The sequence below is a fragment of the Notolepis coatsorum genome (assembly GCF_963971535.1).
Source record: "Notolepis coatsorum genome assembly, chromosome: 17".
Taxonomy (NCBI): domain Eukaryota; kingdom Metazoa; phylum Chordata; class Actinopteri; order Aulopiformes; family Paralepididae; genus Notolepis; species Notolepis coatsorum.
Genome location: NC_140181.1, coordinates 52,873,094 through 52,894,956, shown reverse-complemented (window position 1 = coordinate 52,894,956; position 21,863 = coordinate 52,873,094). Strand labels below are relative to the sequence as shown.

The 21,863-nt window shown below is 43.6% G+C and overlaps 1 protein-coding gene across 1 annotated transcript in view; it reads left to right on the top strand.

The window, feature by feature from the left end:
• Positions 1-21,863, top strand: part of ano11 (anoctamin 11) — a gene marked incomplete at both ends in the record, with an annotated part of 106,976 nt that overhangs the window by 46,237 nt on the left and 38,876 nt on the right. Inside the window, one exon of the mRNA XM_084333452.1 lies at positions 7,067-7,157. Coding sequence (XP_084189578.1) covers positions 7,067-7,157 — 91 coding nt within the window. The remainder of the gene's footprint in view (positions 1-7,066; positions 7,158-21,863) is intronic.

Genomic DNA, 21,863 nt, shown 5'->3' with positions numbered 1-21,863 from the left:
TGAGTTTCTCCCCTTCACAAAGCCCACTTGATCTGAATGCACCAAAGTTGGTAGTACATCTTCTATTCTATTCGCAAGTATCTTTGCCAATACTTTTTCTTCCAAGTTGCTCAGGGATATAGGTCTATAGCTTCCACAGCATTGAGGGTCTTTGCCCTTTTTCTGTAGTAATGTAATAGTGGCAGATCTCAGGCTAGTGGGCAATCCCCCCTTTATCAGTGAGTCCTCATATACTTTTAATAATCTCGGAGCGATTATATCACTGAATTGTTTGTAGAAATCGGGAGTAAACCCGTCGTCTCCTGGTGCTTTACCCAATTTAAGGCTGTTGATTGCCGCGTGTATTTCTTCTATCAAGACCCCCCCCTCCATTGATTTTACCTGTTGTTTCGATAATGACGGTAATTTGATTTTGTCGAAGAACGCGTCCATTTTTAGCTGATCCACCGCCTTCTGTGGGGTATATAAGTCCTGGTAGAAGCACCTGAAGACATTATTAATTTCCTTTTTGTCTGTAATAATCTTGTCATCTTTATTACGAATCGAGGATATAATATTCTGATTATGCATTTGTTTAACCCGATTCGCTAATATTTTACCCGCTCTCTCCCCTTGTTCATAATATTTTTGGTTGGTCCTAAATAACGCATATTCAGCCTTCTTTTGATATATGTTGTTCAATTCGTATTTGGATTTGCTTAGGTTCCTCCACGTTTCTGGGTCTGGTCTTTGGCTGTGCTGTTTCGAAAGTATTTTAATTTCCTCATCTAACATTGTCATTTTTTGTTTCTCCGCCCTTTTTAGTATCGCACCGTATTGTATGAGTCGTCCTCTCATGTAAGCTTTACATGTGTCCCACATTATGCCACTATCATCTATTGACCCTTCATTAAGTTCCCAAAATTCCTTAAATATAGTTCTAATGTATGTACACGATCCTTCATCATTTAACATTAGGTTATTGAATCGCCATCTCCGAGATTGTTGCCCTTCTTCCATGGATGTGATCACTAAATCAACCGGAGCATGGTCAGATATTACAATGTTCCCTATCCCGGTACTTGCAACCTGTTCTACAAGTGCGCTAGAGATCAGGAAATAATCTATTCTAGAGTATGAGGAATGTGGGTGAGAGTAAAACGTGTAGTCTCTTTCTTGTGGGTTCATAACCCTCCAAACATCCACTAGACCCAATTCCTCTATCAGAACACCAACCGCCAGTCTCCCTGTGTTGTCAGCGGTTTTGGGTTGGTATGATCTGTCTATCAAGGTGTTTCCAACCAAGTTGAAGTCCCCCCCTATGATTACGTTGCTATTCCCTATTTTCCTGATCACCTCACATACCTCATGGAAAAAGTCTGAGGACGACCCGTTGGGCGCATATATATTAGCTAAAGTAGTCCTCTGTCCCTCTAAATCAGCATCCAGTATAACCCATCTTCCCTCATCATGTGAGAAACTATTGTGTACCTTTAGGTCTAAGTTTTTTCTCACCAATATTGCCACCCCCCTCTTCCTAGAAGAGAACGTGCTATAGTATATTTGTCCCACCCAATCCCTTTTAAGCTTGGCCGACTCTTCTTCATCCAGGTGGGATTCCTGAATTAGTGCAATATCTGCCTTTTTTTGTTTCAAGAACGTCAATATCTTCTTTCTCTTAATGGGATGATGACATCCGTCTATATTCCACGATATTATTTTAATCAGCCCCATATTTCTCGTAGTGCATATCCCCTGTGCAATCCATGACGTAGTCTAGTGCCTGAGAGTGTGAAGATATATATACAGTAGTATAGCATACAATGAAATAAAAAAGAACATATAAAAACATAAATACACTTCCCCCCCCCACATTTACCCAAGCTACGTTCGATATGACCCCAGATAGAACAGTCGTACCGAGGGTGAAATCGATACTCACCCATGCACCTTGATCCCCCTCGACTAACAGAGGAGTGCATACAGCACGAGGCAGATTGCCCAAAACTGTGCCCCTATTATCTTGTAAACCCTGACGTAACGTATGGCTCACACTGTAATCTATATACAGTGCGATCAATTCAACTGAACTTGACAAAACGGTAACGTTTCCAAGCATTAACATTTGTATATCTTTCAGATATATCTTGGTACATTGTAACTTCTATGACATAGCCATGATGGCCTGTGGTTCATTTCGTTATATTTTTCCTGTATCCATCTGGGATATTTCCCCTCCCATACTTTTATTATATTCTTCTAACCATTGCCCTCTATTTTCATTTCACGTCTTTTTCTTTTCTTTTTTTTTTTTTTATTATTTTTCTTTCTCTTTTCTAATCACTTTTTTTTTTTTTTTTTTTTTTTCTATATACATATTGACATTTTTTGATGTTATTTACTCTATGACGATGCCCCCGTGACTTATCTGTATTCATGCGTTTCATGAACTTTATCTCAATTGTCCGCCTCCGACTGTCCCCGTCTGAATCCCTGCAGTTTCTCCCGGTATCCGTGATGACCATTGCCCTGCTGTGTGGGGCGCTCAGTCCCCGTCGTCTGCATGTCGTCCCCCGGTCCCCGTTTTCCTCCCATTGTCTGCCAGGTAGACAGCCGCATTATCTCCTCTCGGTCCGGGTCGGTAGTCGGGTTCACCACGGTGATCTTGAATCCACGCTTTGCCATATCCGCCGTCGCCTCCGCCGCGCTCTGGTACAGGCGGGTGCCATCTTCGTAGAATACCCTCATCTTCGCTGGATACGGTGTCTGGAACTTGAGATTCTTCTCCTTCATTATTCTCTTGGCCTCGGCATATTCTCCTCGCTTCTTCAGTATTTCGGTGGGGAAGTCATGGTCGACATAGAAGCGATCGTTGCCACATGAGACGTTCTTCTTCTGCCATGTTCGGCGTATTATCTCTTCCTTCATTTTGTAACTCCCAAACTTAACCACGATTGACCGTGGCTTCAGCTGTGGGTTGTTAGGCCTCGGGGCCAGTGCCCGGTGTGCTCTTTCGATACAAAGGTCCATGTCATGAGGCAGACCGAGGGCATCTTTAAACAAGCCGTCTAGAAATCCATGCATGTCTTTCCCCTCTTTTTCCTCCGGGATACCATACACCCGCAGGTTCTCTCTCCTCGTCCTGCCCTCCTGGTCGAGTAGCTTAGCCTCCACGTCGGCATTAGCTTTTTTATTAGAGCCGTCGCCGCACCAAGCACGTTTTCATTTTCTCCGATTCTCCCCTCAGTTTCATCGAGCCTGTCGTTCATTTTATTCATGTCATTTCTTATCTCCCGAAATTGACGCTCATTGTCTTTTCTGAAGTCTTTGAGCTCGTTGAATATGTTCAGCAGCGTGGCTTCTTGTTCACAATCATCGTCGCCATCTTTTTCTCCCGTTACGTCTTCATTCTCTGCCATTCCGTCGTCCTTTTCAGTTGGAATCGTGTGCGCCATACGTCTCGTGATAGCCCCTTTTTTCATCCCTATTAAATATGTACCCTGGTGTTGTTAATAAATGTTTTCCGGGGCTAAGTCATTTTGCTGTCGGGGAGCTCGCGAGTTAAGCAGCCATGTTCTTCCGCGGTCAAACCGGAAGTCCCCGCCAACATTTTCTAAATAATACATTCATGACTCAATAATATATTTTGGGAAAAAGCAATACGCACCTTTCTAAAAGCTCTGTGGATATATAAAGCAATACGCACCTTTCTAAAAGCTCTGTGGATATATATATTTATATATATAGCTTTTAGAAAGGTGCGTATTGCTTTTTCCCAAAATATATTATTGAGTCATGAATGTATTATTTAGAAAATGTTGGCGGGTCCAAAATGAATGTTGTTGTTTACATGTTGTGTTCCCCTCCCTAGTGTCATGACATCTAGTGGTTGAATGTTATCTGTAGCACCTTTAAGAAGAAGACTGTAGACTACCAGAGCAATACACTGTCCTTCTCACTACACTATACTGTAGACTACCAGAGCAATACACTGTCCTCCTCACTACACTATAGACTACTAGAGCAATACACTGTCCTCCTCACTACACTATACTGTAGACTACCAGAGCAATACACTGTCCTCCTCACTACACTATAGACTACTAGAGCAATACACTGTCCTCCTCACTACACTATACTGTAGACTACTAGAGCAATACACTGTCCTCCTCACTACACTATACTGTAGACTACCAGAGCAATACACTGTCCTCCTCACTACACTATACTGTAGACTACTAGAGCAATACACTGTCCTCCTCACTACACTATACTGTAGACTACCAGAGCAATACACTGTCCTCGTCCTCACTACATTATACTGTAGACCAGGGGTTCCCAAACTTTTCAGGCCGCGACCCCCAAATAAAGGTGTCAGAGAGCCGCGACCCCCACTATTATAGGAGGTAAAAAAAATATATATATATATATATTATTATTTTTAATAAATGGAAATGTATGGTTGAAACATGCACACGTTCAAACGCACACACACTAATAAGCATTGGAGGCTTTTAACCAGGGCCGGACTGGGGAAATCATTCAGTCCAGGAAATATAGTGCAAAATATAGCCCCAGTCAGGCCACTTTTTAAGCAGGGGGTCTGGGGGTCCCCCACCAGGAAATTTCTTGTTACAAAGACTTCATTCCTGCATTCTGGTGCAGGCATTTTTTTATTTGTACCCTTTAAATGCCAGTGTTTGTGATGGCATCACAAATGATTGTTAAAAAACAGGCTAGCATATGTATGATTAGCAACAACACTGATTTTGATGGATTTTCTGTTTTTTTGTAATGTCAGATTGAAAATAATACAATATTTTATTCAACTTCAGCCCTGATCATAACACCACATATTCATTTTATAATTCTAACCCTTTAAATGCCAGTGTGTGTGATGGCATATATTTGCAATATATCAAATGCAAAGTAGATTTTTCTGGGGGGGATTATTACAGGCTAGCATGTGTCAATGATTAGCAACAACAGTTTTTTGTAAGGGTCCCGCCTCCACCAATCACATGCGGCTCCCTTTGTGTGTGTGTGTGAGAGCAAGAGAGAGAGAGAAATAGTTCTCCAACTTGTGTGAGTTGCAGTGATCTCCTGGTTGTTCCCCACCTAGGTTATCTAACTATTGGGCTGCTGCAACTAGAAACACTGGCCTGGCCTGCTTCTAAGTTCAGTGGCCTGACTGCAAAAAAAAATAATTGTATTTTCTTTTATAATTTTTTTTGGAAATCATCTGGCGGCGGAGGGTCGCGACCCCCACTTTGGGAACCCCTGCTGTAGACTACCAGAGCAATACACTGTCCTCCTCACTACACTATACTGTAGACTACCAGAGCAATACACTCGAGACCGACGGCTTCTCGGTTACAGTGGGTGACAATATTGTCACAAGGAAAGATGAAATTACCTACCTGGGTTCCATCCTAGAGGCTAATCTTTCCTGTGACAAAATGGCATCCAATGTAATAAAAAAAAGTCAACCGACGAACTCGATTCTTGTACCGGATCTCCTCCCTAGTAAACAAGAATACCCTGAAGACTCTGGCAGGAGCACTCATTCAAGGGTACTACGACTATGCTTGCACCTCATGGTACCAAAGCACCTCAAAGGCACTAAAAAACAAATTACAAACATCTCAAAACAAGCTAGTCAGACTACTGCTTGACCTGACTCCTAGAACCCACCTCACCCCTGCCCACTTTGACAACCTAGGATGGCTTAGAGTAGACAGAGTACAGTAGACAGAGTACAGCAACTTGCAATGGGCCTGGTCTACAAGATACACTACGCGACCAAGGTACCCATGTACATGTCAAAATACTTCCCAAAGGTCAGTGAATACCACGATCACAACACCAGAGGGAGCTCCACAAATCATGTTAAACCCAGATTCGGCTCAAACAAGGGACTAAACACGTTTTGCAATTATGCCACATCAATGTGGAACGCCCTACCCAAAGTTGTAAAGGAATGTAAATCACTACCCACTTTCAAAAACACTCTGAAAGAACATCTATGGGAGACTGCAATTCAAAACTGGCCCCTACAAATGTCCTAACCCAGTTGTACAGTAAATGACCAAGTACAGTGTACAGTGTCACCCCCCCCCCAACCTCCAATGTACAGCCCCCGCCCACCCACCCAACCCCAGCCCACCCACCCAACCTCCTCCAATGTACAGTTTCTACGTCAAATGTATATACACTCTTTTTCTGGACACTTTTTGTATCACAAACAGTACTGTATTTGCAAATCTGATATGTCATGCAAATCTGATATGTCATAAATGTATAGATGTAGCAGTACTGTCTATCTGTATGTCATGTATGTCATATATGTTATGATGAATTGAAAATGGGGGACCCTGATGTAAACAAGACGAAAGTCTTTCTCTGGTCTGCATCCCCTTAACAATTGTATGTTTTGAGCTGTACTGTACTGTACCCATTCTGCAATCTGTTAATAAACTTTTCAATCAATCAATCCAATCGAGTCTTTTAAATATAAACTCAAAACTCATCTATACTCCCTAGCCTTCCCTGACTCACTCTGACTCTTGCCTTGTTTGTTTTGACACATTGTTCTGTTTATATGTCTGTCCGTTGGTTGTTTATACTTTCTGTTTATTTTATATTTTAGGAGCACTTTTTTTTCTTTTTTTTTGCTATGCGACTTACTTTGGTTGACAAGTGTCATGTCTAAATGTGCTATACAAATACATTTGATTGATTGATTGATTGATTGATTGTCCTCCTCACTACACTATTTATTTTTCATTCAGTTGTCCAGTTCCAAACTTCCAGTTCCAAACTTGCCTAGTGAGCCAAACCTCCCTCCCATATAGCTACACTCTAGGGTGTTGATGTTGAATTGTACCTACTATTTGATCCAATGGGTAGGCATTTTACAGTAAATCTGAGTCTACCACTGTTGAATGATTGTAGGGAAAGTCTGTTTGAGGTTCATAGAATTGACCAACAGAGGGCAGCAGTCCTCTAAAGACCTGGCACCAGATGCTACTGCATGTAATACTCATCCATCCCTGTATGTTCAGCTGTAGCTGTATATCTGTTTCAGGTATAAAGCCTTCAGAGACAACAATGGAAACTACACACTGGTTTACTGGGAGCTCCTGGCTGTCAGACTGGGCTTCATCATCGCCTTTGAGGTATGAAGAGTAGCCTCGGATTTATAGCTTACTTTGATATTAGTGTCTTGACTGCATCCACTGTTCTGTTGCAGCTTGTTAACTGTTAGAACAATGTGGATTTATTATGCATACATTTCACACATATTTATTCCAAAACTGTTGTACACATGTTGGTTTGAAAGTTATTGTTATTGAGAGCCACTGTCGCCCCAAATATCGAATGAGCTGAAGTCCATGTGTTAAATTTTTTTTTTTAAATGTTTTGTTGACACGCAGCCTGGTAATCAGTACTGACTGAGCTCTACTCTAAATGAAACAACCTCATATAATTGATTGGTTGATTGGTTGGTTGGTTGATTGATTGATTGATTGATAATTTTATGTTTGTGTCATGCACACAAAGTGCCCAACCCTCATGGGTTTATAAGACACCAAAAATACTGTTGCAGTGTTCCATTATTACATTACACATTACATTTAATCTAAATAAACACATCACAGCTCGGTCTTCTGCCCCAAGTATTCTGCCTTTTCTCTCAAGCTTGGCGAATAAATCTTCTACAAAAAGGTTCCCTTCCTGAAGCACAGCTTGTTTCATATTCATCCCGCTCAAGAGAATCACTACTAAAAAGTACTACATCCTCGTAGACAGGACAGTAAAACAACTAAACAACTAAAGCCACAATCAGCTTGAGAAGATGAGGCAATGCTGTGTTGGGGTTTTGCATGAACAGTATTACGTCGTCCGCATATAAACTAATTGAGGACTTTGGAGATCTATCGGGATTTAGGATAAATTGGCCGAAGTCGGCCTTCCTCCCACTTAACGCCCCTGCAAAAAGAAATATAACCCTCCCAAAAGAGATACAGATGGTAAAACAATTTAGATGTTTGGGAGTTGAGATATTCCCCACCATAAGCCAAACGGTGAAGCACAATTACATAAAAATCCAAAACAAAATCAAATACGACCTTGTCAGGTGGTCGAAACTTAAAAACTCAGTACAGGCACGTATATCAATAATCAAGATGGACGTCCTACCTAGAATCAACTTCTTCAGCTCAATGCTACCGTTACCCCCTCCAAAGGGTTACTGGAAAGAATTACACTCCTCCACATACAAATTTATTTGGAATAACAAACCACCACGTATAAAAAGATCCACCGCACAGAGAAACAAAGCAGACGGAGGTATGGCATTTCCAGATTTCTACCACTACTTTAAGGCGTACACTTTAAGACCACTAACAACATGGTTTGATCCCCAAGCATTAGTATCCTGGAGAAATTTAGAAGAAAATATAGTAGCTCCACATAAGCTGAAGGGCATAGTATTCACCAAATTACCAATTAAGCAATGCGAACGGAAATTTGGCCCCATAATCACTCATGCGATCCGGATATGGCGCGAAACACAAAAAAAATATTCTACCCTACATAAATGGCATAATCATACTCCCTTATTCAATAACAATGCACTCTGGATAGGAAAACAACCTATAAGATTCCCTAGATGGGAAAAGCAAGGCATACACTCATTAGGAGACGTCTTCAATAAACAGGGTTTTTGTAGTTTCAATGAAATACGCAAAAAATGTAATCTCACCAAGTCCACATATTACTTTTACGCTCAGTTATTGGCATGTTTGAAGGCTCACGGTGTTCCATTAAATATACCAATTGTACACCACAGATACCACAAATTCTTCTATGAAAGAGAGACATCAAGAGGTTTTGTTTCAGATTTTTATCATCAATTACTAACGTCCTCATATGAAACCCTCCACCTAGACTCCGTCTGGAGGAGGGATATACCAGACCTGGAAAGTGATTTTGATTGGCAAGAAGCCTGGGCAAATATTCGATTCACATCAAGGAACCCGGACCATCAACAAATCAATCTTAACTATATTCACAGGACATACTTGACTCCTATAAGACTGAAAAAAATGGGTCTTATACAAGACTCCAAATGCTCCTTATGTACAAATGGGGACGAGGGGACATTTATGCACATGTACTGGGACTGCCCTCCAGTTAAGATATTCTGGAAAGAGGTGACCCAGCAACTATCAAATCTCTTAACTTGGAATATACCTGTACACCCCTCTGTACTACTGCTGAATGATGTTTTTGAGTGTGCAGTACATCCACAGCTAAAGAGATTGGTTTTATCGGGTATCACAGTGGCTAAAAAGCTGATAGCATCACGATGGTTCCAACCGGAAAAAATTTGCCGAAAGGTCTGGATTATTACATATCTCGATGTGATCTATCAAGAAATATCTACAGCAAGAATTTTGGGTCTCAATGAATCCAAAATGACATTGTGGTTAGAAGTGGTGGAGAAAATAAAAGCTAGCATATAATGGTAATGTCTGGTTAGGAGCGAGGGAAAATGGATGGATTATCCAATGGGGGGTCCGGAAGGGGGGGATACGAGCTGGAGCATATGTTTCAAGTTTCAAGTTTCAAGTTTCTTTAATAGTTGTCATACAGAAGTACAGAATACTTTTATACAAAATGCTTCTTACTGTTGCGCTCCAGAGACTGTGCAAGACAAGATAAGTATGAAATAAAATAACATAGTAAAATTAGAAGTAAAAAAAATGAGGTCACAGTGTTCAGTTTAGACATGTACAATGTTCGATGCAGAATAGACGTAGTTACCATACAATATACAATACTGTGCAGTGTACTAATATACAATACTATATAGTGCAAGGCAGAAATGGAGAAATGGGACGAGGTGCAATTTAGGTACAATTCACAGTAGGTGTACGAGTTGTAGTGCAAATCCTTTATCAATAAATATAAAGTGTAAGTGTGTTTGTGTGATCTAAAGTGTGGAGAGTGGGTGCTGCAGTGTGTTGTTTGTTTGAGTGAGTGTGTGCGTGTGGGTGTGTGTGCTGTGTGCATTTGATGGTTGTTGCATAGTGATTATTGTTCGTTTAGCAGCCTGATGGCCTGGGGATAGAAGCTTCTTCTGAGTCTTTCTGTGCTCGCCTTAAGACTCCGGTATCGCTTGCCTGACCGCAGCAGTTCAAAGAGGCAGTTGTTCGGGTGGCTCGAGTCCTTAATAATTCTCTTAGCCTTCCCCTTGCACCGCTTGTTGTAAATGTTCTGGAGGGTGGGAAGCCCCCCTCCAATTGTGCGTTCGGCTGAACGTGTCACTCTTTGTAGTCTGCTACGGTCTTGTGCAGTGCTATTCCCAAACCAGGAGGTGATGTTGCCGGTCAGGATGCTCTCTATTGTACATGAGTAGAAGTTCCTAAGGATCTTCTGACTGACTTGGAACTTCCTTAGGCGCCTGAGGAAGTAGAGGCGTTGTCGTGCCTTCTTCACAACACTGTCAATGTGTGTGGTCCATGTCAAGTCCTCGGATATGTGGGCTCCGAGGTACTTGAAACTGTTCACTCTCTCAACCGGTGCCCCGTCGATGCTGAGGGGGCTGTAGTCCTTGACCCCCGACCTCCTGAAGTCCACAATCATCTCTTTTGTTTTGCTGACGTTCAGGGAGAGGCAGTTCTCCTGACACCACTGTGACAGGTTCTCTACCTCTTCCAGGTAGGCCCTTTCGTCGTTGGCAGAGATCAGGCCCACCACTACTGTGTCATCAGCAAATTTGATGATGGTGTTGTTGTTCCGCTGTGCTACGCAGTCATGTGTGTACAGGGAGTAGAGGAGGGGGCTCAGAACACAGCCCTGGGGGGCCCCTATGTTGAGCGTGATGGATGAGGAGGTGCAGTTGCCGGCTCTTACCACCTGGGGTCTGCCCGTCAGGAAGTCCAAGACCCACTGGCAGAGGTCATAGTTCAAGCCCAGGTCCCTGTGTGTAGGTTTTTAGATAACAGGTATTAAGGGTATATCCTATATAAGACAATTAACTAAAATGTGATTTCATTGGATGTGCACTGACAACTAATGCTTGTATATCTTATCGTGTGTTGTCATGTTTGTCTATGTGTTTGTTTAAAAAATTATAAAAAAAAAAAAAATACAAAAAAAAAAAAGAAAAGCCACCCAACTCCTCGTCCAATCAACAGTCATCTCCCGCCTCGACTACTGCAACGCACTGCTTGCTGGCCTTCCGACCACTGCCACCAAGCCCCTTCAACTCATTCAGAACGCAGAGGCCCGCCTGATCTCAAACCTACCGAAGTCAGCCCATGTCACCCCACTTCTCAGGGACCTGCACTGGCTCCGCTTCAAGGCCCTCGACCTGGCATATATATCGTGCGGCGAAGGGAACGGCTCCCGCCTACCTCAATGGTCTCTAACTACACACCCTCAAGACCCCTATGCTCTGCATCCTCTGGCCGCCTCAGACCTACTCCTATCCAAGCTCCGGGAGGGTCATCAAAGATAAGTCGCCTATTCTCGGTCCTTGCCCCACAATGGTGGAACGAAGTTCCCACCACAGTTAGGACAGCCGAAACCCGTCCAATCTTTCGCCGTCGACTAAAGACGCACTTCTTCAATCATTATCTGAAATTTTTTAAATAAATAAATATCTAACCCTAACTAACCTTACTGTCATGCACTTGTCCTAATATACTAACCAACACTATAGCACTCAACACTTTGATGAACATTGTTACTCAGCTGATAGAGTTGTACCCTTCCTGCTGTCTTGTTGTACAAAACTTGTAAGTCGCTTTGGATAAAAGCATCAGCTAAATGACAAAATGTAAATGTAAATTAACCTCATTCTCAATGTCATCTCACCAAACAAAGTCTGTCCTCCTCTGGGGTGGCATTAAATCTGCCGGTCCCTAGGGCTAGTAGTAATGTCCCTGACCGAATCTGTGCACATTCAAGATTCAGGATTCAATAGTTTATTTATCACATACATACCAGGGCATACAGTGAAATGCGGTTGGCCATGCCCGCTACGATTGTGCAAAGGATCATCTTTTGTTTAAATTATACTTAACATAAGTTTCTGCACTGTAACCTTTCATTATGAGACAATAAGTTTGTCATTTTAATTTGATACAATATATCAACAAACCATTTTTCTTTGTACAATCTCCTGAATATCACACAATAATCGGTTCTGGAAAATGAATGCTGAAACATTTGAGATTTATGTTTGGAGGTTACCATCCCATATATCCACTAGTAATGGCCAAAACTGAAGTAAGTTTATGGATTCTCAAAAAGGATATTGCTAAGCTCCAGGCCATCAGGGAAAACCCCTTCCACCCACTATACACAGACTTGGCTGACAGGAGGAGCATGTGCAGTGCTAGGCTAACACTCCTTAAATGTAGCACTGAACGGCACAGGAAGTCCTTCATTCCGACAGCCATCAGACTTTACAATGCATCACTGTGCCTCACTGCATCACTGAGCACAGGGTGACAGTTACCATCTTCCTGGACTTTTACTTTTAAAACAACACTGTTCAATATTACACTTACTGTAGACTTCTGTATATTTTTTACTGTATATTTTATTCTATTCTTATTCTTAGGCAATTTGTTTTGTTATTCTTATTCGTGACTTTGTTCTGTCTAAATGTTTAATGTGAGCGATTTGTAGTGTCAAATTTCCCTCTGGATAATTAAACTATTTCTATTATATTCTATTCTATCCAATAGTTCTGTGATGCACAGTGTTGCACCTTAGATATTCACAACACCAGAATCATAGTCAGACACAGGACACACACATGAATCATAGAGTTGTGTGTAAGTATTAGGGATGGGTACCGAATTCTGTACTTTTGAGGTACCGAACCGAAACACGTCGGTACTACCGACTCGATTCAAGTGAGATACCAATTTTAATTTTTTTAATTTTTTTTACCTTTTTTCTTTTCATGTCAACGTTCACACGCACAATATATGCTTACCTAGGATTTGACTTGATTCAACAACAAAGCAGTCGGAGCAATGGCAAGCCGAAAACTGTCGAAATTGTAGTTATTTGAAGTTTGGATTTTTTTTTCACAACTGAGGTAGGTAAATAAAAATTCTTGAGACTAAAGTACAGAAAAAAGGTACCGTTGGGTACCGGTATCGATTCACAGGTACCGGTACCGTATCGGTTCAAATGTGAAAGGTACCCATCCCTAGTAAGTATGGAGTCCCAGATTACCACATTGTTTCACTTTGTTCAGCACAGAGTCCAATGCTCTACCCGCTGACGGAGATAGATTAATATAAACTTAATTTGGCCTAGAATAACCCTCAAATTGGAGGGTTTCAATCTTTCGAAGGTATCAAGGGATTGAATCCATTCAAAGGGAGAATGTCAGTATATGTCAAAGCTTGATCACAACAGACGAGTTTAATACATGTATTTCACCCACACCTGATGGCAATGTGCCAATTAAGGTATTAAAGTAATTATGGTAGGCAGCATAATGGCTTGTTCACACCAACATTTGGCTGCGCCAAGTATTCCTCACATGCTGGGCCAAAAAAGTAACAAGCTGTACATGATATAATGCTGCCTAGATTTCAGCCAATCACATCCCCTGCTCAACAGTTGAAATCCTCTTAGGAGCTGTGCTGCTGTCACATTGCTTGAGCATCTGAGAGTCATGTGAATTCACAGGTCATAAAGTTGAAAATTATTTTACTTTTACCTAGCAAACAAAAGTTAAATACATTTGCAACCCGGAAGCAAGCTTAGTTCAGCTTGGTCACACCCAGCCTTCAATTAACGTTAATAACGGAACCGGACGTTATTAACGTTAATTGAAGGCTGGGTGTGACCAGGCTATGAAGATCAGTCCTTGTGGACTTGATTGATGTATTTTCGAGTTCTGAAGTTGAGTCAAGTTGGTGCACAGGTTGGTGCAGTAGGAAGAGCATTTGCAACAGCATTCCTCCCTCTCAATCAGAATCAACGTCAGCTGTGCAGTGCAGCATCAGCAACCTAAGACCTTGGATGTTGTTATAAAAATAATTGAATGGGCAGAAAACTGCATAAAAGCATGAATGTTGGTATAATACCTGCAGATTCTTCCTGAGTAACGTCAGAAGAATCCACCCCTTCCTGACAAAAGAAGCCACCCAACTCCTCCTGCAATCAACAGTCATGTCTCACCTTGACTACTGCAATCAACAGTCATGTCTCACCTTGACTACTGCAATCAACAGTCATGTCTCACCTCGACTACTGCAATCAACAGTCATGTCTCACCTCAACTACTGCAATCAACAGTCATGTCTCACCTCGACTACTGCAATCAACAGTCATGTCTCACCTCGACTACTGCAATCAACAGTCATGTCTCACCTCGACTACTGCAATCAACAGTCATGTCTCACCTCGACTACTGCAATGCACTGTTAGCTGGTTACCGGCTACCGCCACCAAGCCTCTTCAACTCATACAGAACGCAGCGGCTCGCCTGATCTCCAACCTACCAAAGTCAGCCCATGTTACCCCACTTCTTAGAGAGCTGCACTGGCTTCCCATTGTCGCACAAATCTGCTTCAAGGTCCTTGATCTGGCATATTGTGTAGCGAAGGGAACTGCTCCCTCCTACCTCCACTCAATGGTCTCTAACTACACACCCTCAAGACCCCTACGCTCTGCATCTTCTGGCCACCTCAGACCCACTCCTATCCAAGCTCTGGGGAGGTCATCAAAGAGAAGCAGGCTATTGTTGGTCCTTGCTCCACAATGGTGGAACGAACTTCCCACCACAGTCAGGACAGCCGAAACCCACCAAATGTTCCGGTGTTGACTAAAAACTAAAAACACTTCTTCAATATCTGAAATTGCTTTGCCTATTGGACTATAGGGTAAAGTGAGCATGTAGCCCTGATGTACCCCCTGTTGGCCTCTGTTGACCAATTAAATGGATAGAAAACTCAAACCCTGCCACATTTGGAAGGAATGTGCACAGAGCTATATTACTGTACTCTCTAGCGGACAAACTCAACTCCTTCTACGCTCGGTTCGGTGTAGACAGTGTCGCCGCTAGCCCTCTGGCTAGTGACGTCACTGGCGCACCGGCTGTTGTGGAGGGGGGGGGGGGGGGGGGCAACCGCGGGGGGGCGGGGGCGCTCTCTTGTTGTCGGAACACAGTGTGAGAAGAGCATTTATGCAGGTGAACACCAGGAAGGCTGCAGGCCCAGATGGTATAACAGGACGCATACTTAAGTCCTGTGCAAACCAGCTTGCCCCGGTGTTCACCGCCATATTTAATCAATCCCTGGCGGAGTCAGTAGTCCCTGCCTGCTTCAAGATGTCTACCATCATCCCTGTACCGAAGAAACCCTCCCCAACATGTCCAAATGATTACAGACCGGTGGCACTCACCTCTGTGGTCATGAAATGTTTCGAGAGGCTGGTCAAGGACCACATTTGTGCCTCTCTCCCCAGTGATATGGACCCTATGCAATTTGCATACAGGACAAACAGGTCCACTGATGACGCGGTCTCCCAGGTACTGCACAGCACTCTCTCCCACCTTGACCGTCAGAAGGGGGGCTATGTGAGACTGTTGTTCATTGACTACAGCTCAGCGTTCAACACCATAGTCCCCACCAGACTGGTGGACAAGCTGATCGAGCTAGGCCTGAGCTCCGCCCTGAGCGCCTGGGTACTGGACTTTCTGAGTGAAAGACCCCAGGCGGTCAGGGTGGGGGGTCAGACCTCCAACACCATCACCCTGAGCATCGGGTCCCCCCAGGGCTGTGTTCTAAGCCCCCTGCTGTACTGACTCTACACACACGACTGTGCGGCCAAGTTCAGCTCCAACTCCATTGTGAAGTTCGCCGACGACACGGTGGTGGTGGGGCTGATCTCGGACAACGACGAGAAGGCCTACCGAGAGGAGGTTGAGGTACTGGAACGTTGGTGCCAGGACAACAGCCTGCTCCTGAATATTGGTAAAACCAAGGAGCTGATCGTGGATTATAGGAGAGGACAGCAGGAGACACACACACCACTGACGATTAACGGGGCTACCGTGGACAGGGTGAGCAGCTTCAAGTACCTGGGGGTCCACATCTCAGAGGACCTGACATGGTCAACACACATAGACACAGTAGTAAAGAAAGCGAAGCAGCGCCTCTACCACCTGAGACAGTTAAGGAAGTTCAGAGTATCGGGGAAGATACTCCAGTCCTTCTACTCAGGAGCTGTAGAGAGCATCTTGACCGGAAACATCACTGCCTGGTATGGGAACAGCACGGCACAGGACAAGAAGGCCCTACAGAGAGTGGTGCGCTCAGCCGAGCGTACCACGGGTATTGCGCTACCTCCCCTGAAGGCTCTATACAACAAGAGGTGCAAATCCAGAGCCTGCAGGATAATGAAAGACCCCCACCACCCCAATAACAGCCTGTTCCAGCTGCTGAGGTCAGGCAGACGCCTGCGAACTCCAGCTACTAGGACGGAGAGGCTTAGGCTAAGCTTCTTCCCCCAGGCCATCAGAGCCTTGAACAATGAACATTGAGAGACACAGAAACTGAACTATCCACACACAAGCACATACACGACACGCACGCTGAGCACGCTCACACACTAGCAGCCACTTTAACACTCATGCCGCACACACGCACACTTATGGCCAGAGGAAAGGCCACTTAAAGTAGTATAGCATCAGGAACAGTGTATTGCACTACTAAAGCTACCTAGCATGTCCTATATGCTCTGTAAATACTAATGTACAGATACCGAGATGGCACACCATGTACCTGTTTATTGCACTGTTTTATTGGATTCTATTAATATGTTGTACCACTGTATTTTATTGGATTCTATTATATGTTGTACCACTGTATTGCACATCGTCGCGGGCAAGACCAGCCGCATTTCATTGTATACCTGTATGCCGTGACAATTAAAACTCTTGACTTGACTTGTAATGCACACTGTGTGTAAAAACACACGAGCTATACAACCAAAACTGACAGAGTCAAAGGAAAGGCTGAGGGAAAAGAGACCAAAAGGGATTGCAGTGTGTAATATGATGATGGAGGGTTCCAGATCTGAGGACAGCGTGTGAGAGAGCTCCTAGACATGTCTGACAGGTGATAAAGGGACCACTTGAAGACCGGAAGGCTGCTGTAGTGCTGTACAGATGTCTCCCACCAAAACCCCCTTAAAAGGAAAGACAAGGCAGCTACTCCACAAGTGGACTGCGCTCTGATCCCGACAGCAGGAGTCTGTCCTGCTAGGGTGTAGAAGAGGGATATGTCCTTTAGCTGGGCCACCGTGACACACAAGCAGTCGTTGAGTGGATCTAAACCTTTTGTGCATTCCAATTAAATGGATAGTGCACGGATAGGACACAACACATAAACGCCTTTCCATCTCATCAGAATGGGGAGGAGGGTAGAAAGTCTTGATAGATTCTGCTTCAACCAGGCACTAAGCGGGCAAGGGACATTGTGCATGGACTGAGCATTGGGCCCAGGGCATACAGTGACCTAGGGCTTTCCCAATTACCAGTTGTTGGTATTCTAAGCTTCAGTAGTAAGTATCAGCAAAGCGTCATTCTTCTTGCAAAAAAGATTCAATGCAGTGGGAGAACAATATCCCTGTGAACAAGTGAAACAAGCTCCTAATGTTGGATTCTCTAGCCATAGTGGGTTGAATTCAGATAGTGGCCAAGCTGAAGTTGGTTGGCTACAGTATGAATTTGTTGTATGAGACATAAGTCAGTGCCGCTGTGTGCTGTCTGTTTAGAGAAAGTGTCACCCATAGGGGACCCAGATGGAAAGGGAGGGGGAGATTGTGGGGAAACCCAACTGGCCACGTCCCCTTCAAGTTGGGTGCGGGTGGTGTTTTCTCAGTGGGGGGAGACTGCTCACAACATCATTATTAGAAACCTCCACTGAGGTGAAAATCAGAATATGGACCACCTGTGGTGCATGTGATGTCACCAGAGCTATCGGAGCTCAGCACTCTGCAGTAGAGCTGCCGCGATAACCGCATTACCGCGGTATCGCTGTTGCATCACGCCCACCGCAGAGTTGGGCTGAATACCGCATCACTGCTGTTTTTTTTTATAATAATAAAGTAGCGCCCAGACGTTGGACTTGCGGCTCTGCAGATATACCCTACTCGGTTCCAAGCGACCCTATTGGGTAGAAGTGGTACCAGAAAAGTCATGTGAAACATTGCAGACCACTGATTGGTCAGAAGAGAGACGCGTCACACGTTGGAGTCTCTGAACAAAAACAGAAAGCCGCCATCTTTACTGCCTCGCTAAGGATGTATTTCATTCAGGATTTGTTTGCGACAGCACCAAGTGTAATAAACAGAAAAGGATGGATTCACTGTGTATTCTGCCTCATTTATTGATGAAACAAAACCGACATCAACCCAATTTACCACCGAGCGGAGAGTTTAGTGTCACAACAAGATCGCTGATGTGTTAAGTTTGTTGTTGTTATTAGCCTAATACTAACGTCAGCAGATATACACGAGAGGTAACGTTAAACCCGGGTTGCTTGGTAGAATAGACACAATGAGGTAACGTTAGCTTTAGCACAATAGACACAACGAGAGTCTGGTTAATGTTGTTATTGATTGATTGATTGATTGATTGAAACTGTGTTAAACTCTGGCTTGCTGCAAGCCCTCGGACATGGCTATGCCCACGGAGCTGAGTGTGGGAGCACCATGCGCCCCCCAGCCGTCCCCTTGGGCCCAGGAGAACCACCAACCAAGCGCCATTAGACTAGAGGCAGGCTATATGCTATAAAGAGTAGACTACAAAAAAAAAAAATGCATTAAATTTTTTTTTCTTTTTTTTTGCGCACTGTGCGGTAATAACCGCGGCGGTAGGACATATTTCGCAAATTTGTGCGGTAAGGAAAATATCAATACCGCGGCAGCTCTACTCTGCAGATGTCATTATGGATGAGGACCTCATTGAGACCAGTTGGCTGTGAGTGGCGGGAATCCTTCCCACTGAAGGCCTCTACATGCTACAGCAACTTCAAAGCAACTGCAACACAACATCAGCGCGATTTCAACGCGGTTGTTGCAGAGGGTCTTGTAGACTGTGTTGCGAGGATGTTGCGTACATCTCCCCAAAATCTAATCTAAACAACCGTTGCGTTGATATTGCGTAGCAGTGATTGGTTGGTAGTGAATGGGGGCGGGGCTGTCATAGAATAATATTGGTCCCGCAGCGAGGAATACCATCCTCCATTGTTGTAGCCAGCCAGCTAGCGTTGATGATGCTATTCAATGCTCTATCATACCCAACTAACGTCAATGCCATTCAGAATTTATTAACATAGCTACAACAACACACAGTAACGTTAATATAATTACATGCATCATTGTTTACAATGAACGGTGGGGCAGTTCGAAAGGACTGGACACGGACAAGTTGTTAAACAGCAATCAATTAATTTAATATAACAGGTAGTTCGAGCTGCATTTTCGTGCCTACAACCACAGCCACAGGGATATATCCAGCTTTGACGAGCTCTCTCTCCTCCTGCCGATTAAATTCAGCAGCTCTTCCTCGACCTCAAGTGCCTGTAGCTGCCTGCATTTGCACAAAGGCGTCAGTGCTAGCTAACGTTAAAACTAACCTAAAGTTACACAAGCAGAATGCATCACAAATACTTCCGGTCGGGGGATTTCAAAATAAAAGAGCGCCGTCTAAAAGCACCGGAAATACGTTTATTTTGTACATTATCTAACGTTAACACGGTGCTTTTAGACGTCGCTCTTTTATTTTGAAATCCCCCGACCGGAAGTAAAAATAATGCTTCTTTTTCTGCTTGTTATCAATGGGTTGGTTGAGAAGGGAAATTTCATCTATCTAGGGAACCTAACTACATCCGGGGTACAATGTTGCATAGGCTGCACATCGATGTTGCAGAAGCATAAAGGCAGAGTGTCTGCAAAACCGTTGCTTTGTCGATGTTGTGTTGCAGTTGCTTTGAAGTTGCTGTAGCATGTAGAGGTCTTGAGGTGAAAGGTACCATTTTCATTGGCAAAAAAATTGATGCGGACCACCTTGGGTGAACGGGACGTCACCTGAGCTGCCGCAGTTCAGTGATCTAGTGAGGACCTCGTTGAGACCAGCCGACTGTGTGTAGTGGGAGGGAAACCTTGTGGATGTGGTTTGTGAACCATGTAGGCTAAGCTGCTAGACAGCCCCCTAGGGAGAGAGTCAGGGTCTTCAAAGCGGGACAGGGAGTTCAGATGGATAGTGTGAAATGCCCCATAAATGTTGTTTTTATGTTGCATACACCTATATTCAAGTTCAAGTTTCAAGTTTGTTTATTAGTTGTCATAGTAAAATACAGAATACTTTTCCATTAAATGCTTTTTTCTGTATGAGCTCCTGGGATTGTGCTATATAAAAATAGATAAAAATAGATAAAGCGTATAAAATGGAAAAAGTCAAAAGTACGTAAACAAAAAGTGTTCAGTCAATATACATATATACAATATACAATACAGAGTAAAAAAAGAGTAACAGTGAGGTACAATGCAGAAATGGGATGAGGTACAACTTAGGGTAAGGTGCAATGAGGTATGGATTGTAGTGCAATCTCTTTGCTAATAAATATAAAGTGTGTTAAAGTGTCTAAAGTGAGTAGAGTGGGTGTTACGGTGAGTGTTTATTTAAAGTGAGTGTGGATGTGTGTGCTGTGAGTGTAGATGATGGGTTGTTACATAGTGTCATTGTCGTTGAGCATCCCGATGGCCTGGTGATAGAAGCTCCTTCTGAGTCTCTCTGTACTGGTCATGAGACTCCGGTATCGCTTGCCTGACCGCACCAGTTCAAAGAGGCAGTTGTTTGGGTGACTAGAGTCTTTGATTATCCTCTTAGCCTTGCCCCTGCAACACTTGTTGTAACGGGCCACTCTGTAGTCTGCTACGGTCTTGTGCGGTGCTATTCCCAAACCAGGAGGTGATGTTACCTTTTTTTTTTGTCATACAGAAATACAGAATACTTTGCATGAAATGCTTCTTTCTGTTTTGCTCCTGAGAGTGTGCCAGATAATAACAAGATAGTATAAAATGAGTATAATATAAGTATAAAATAGAAAGTCAAGTACAGTACGTAAACAAGTGTAAACGACAAACATTTTCAATATACCTATATACATTATGTACAGTATATACAGTGCAGGTACTGTACAGTGTAGAAATGGTGAGGTATAGCTTAGCTTGTGGTGCCACCTTGTGGTGGTGAGGTGCAATGAGGTGCAATAAGGAATGAGATTGATGTGCAAATTTCCTTACCAATAAATATAAATATAAAGTGTGTTAGTGTCTAATGTGGTAAAGTGGGTGCTACAGTGTGTTGTTTATTTAAAGTGAGTGTGTGCGTGTGGATGTGTGTGCTTTGGTTGTATTGATGGTTTGTTATTGTTTATTGTTCATTGAGCATCCTGATAGCCTGGGGATAGTCAGTCAGGATGCTCTCTATTGTGCATGAGTAGAAGTTCTTGAGGATCTTCTGACTCACTTTGAACTTCCTTAGGCGCCTAAGGAAGTAGAGGCGTTGTCGTGCCTTTTTCACTACACTGTCGATGTGTGTGGTCCATGTCAAGTCCTCGGATACTTAAAACTGTTCACCCTCTCGACCGGTGCCCCGTCTATGCTGAGGGGGCTGTAGTCCCTGGCCCCTGACCTCCTAAACTCCACAATCATCTCTTTTGTTTTGCTGACGTTCAGGGAGAGGCTGTTCTCCTGACACCACCATGCCAGATCCTCTACCTCTTCCAGGTAGGCCCTCTTGTTTGCAGAGGTCGTCAGCAAACTTGATG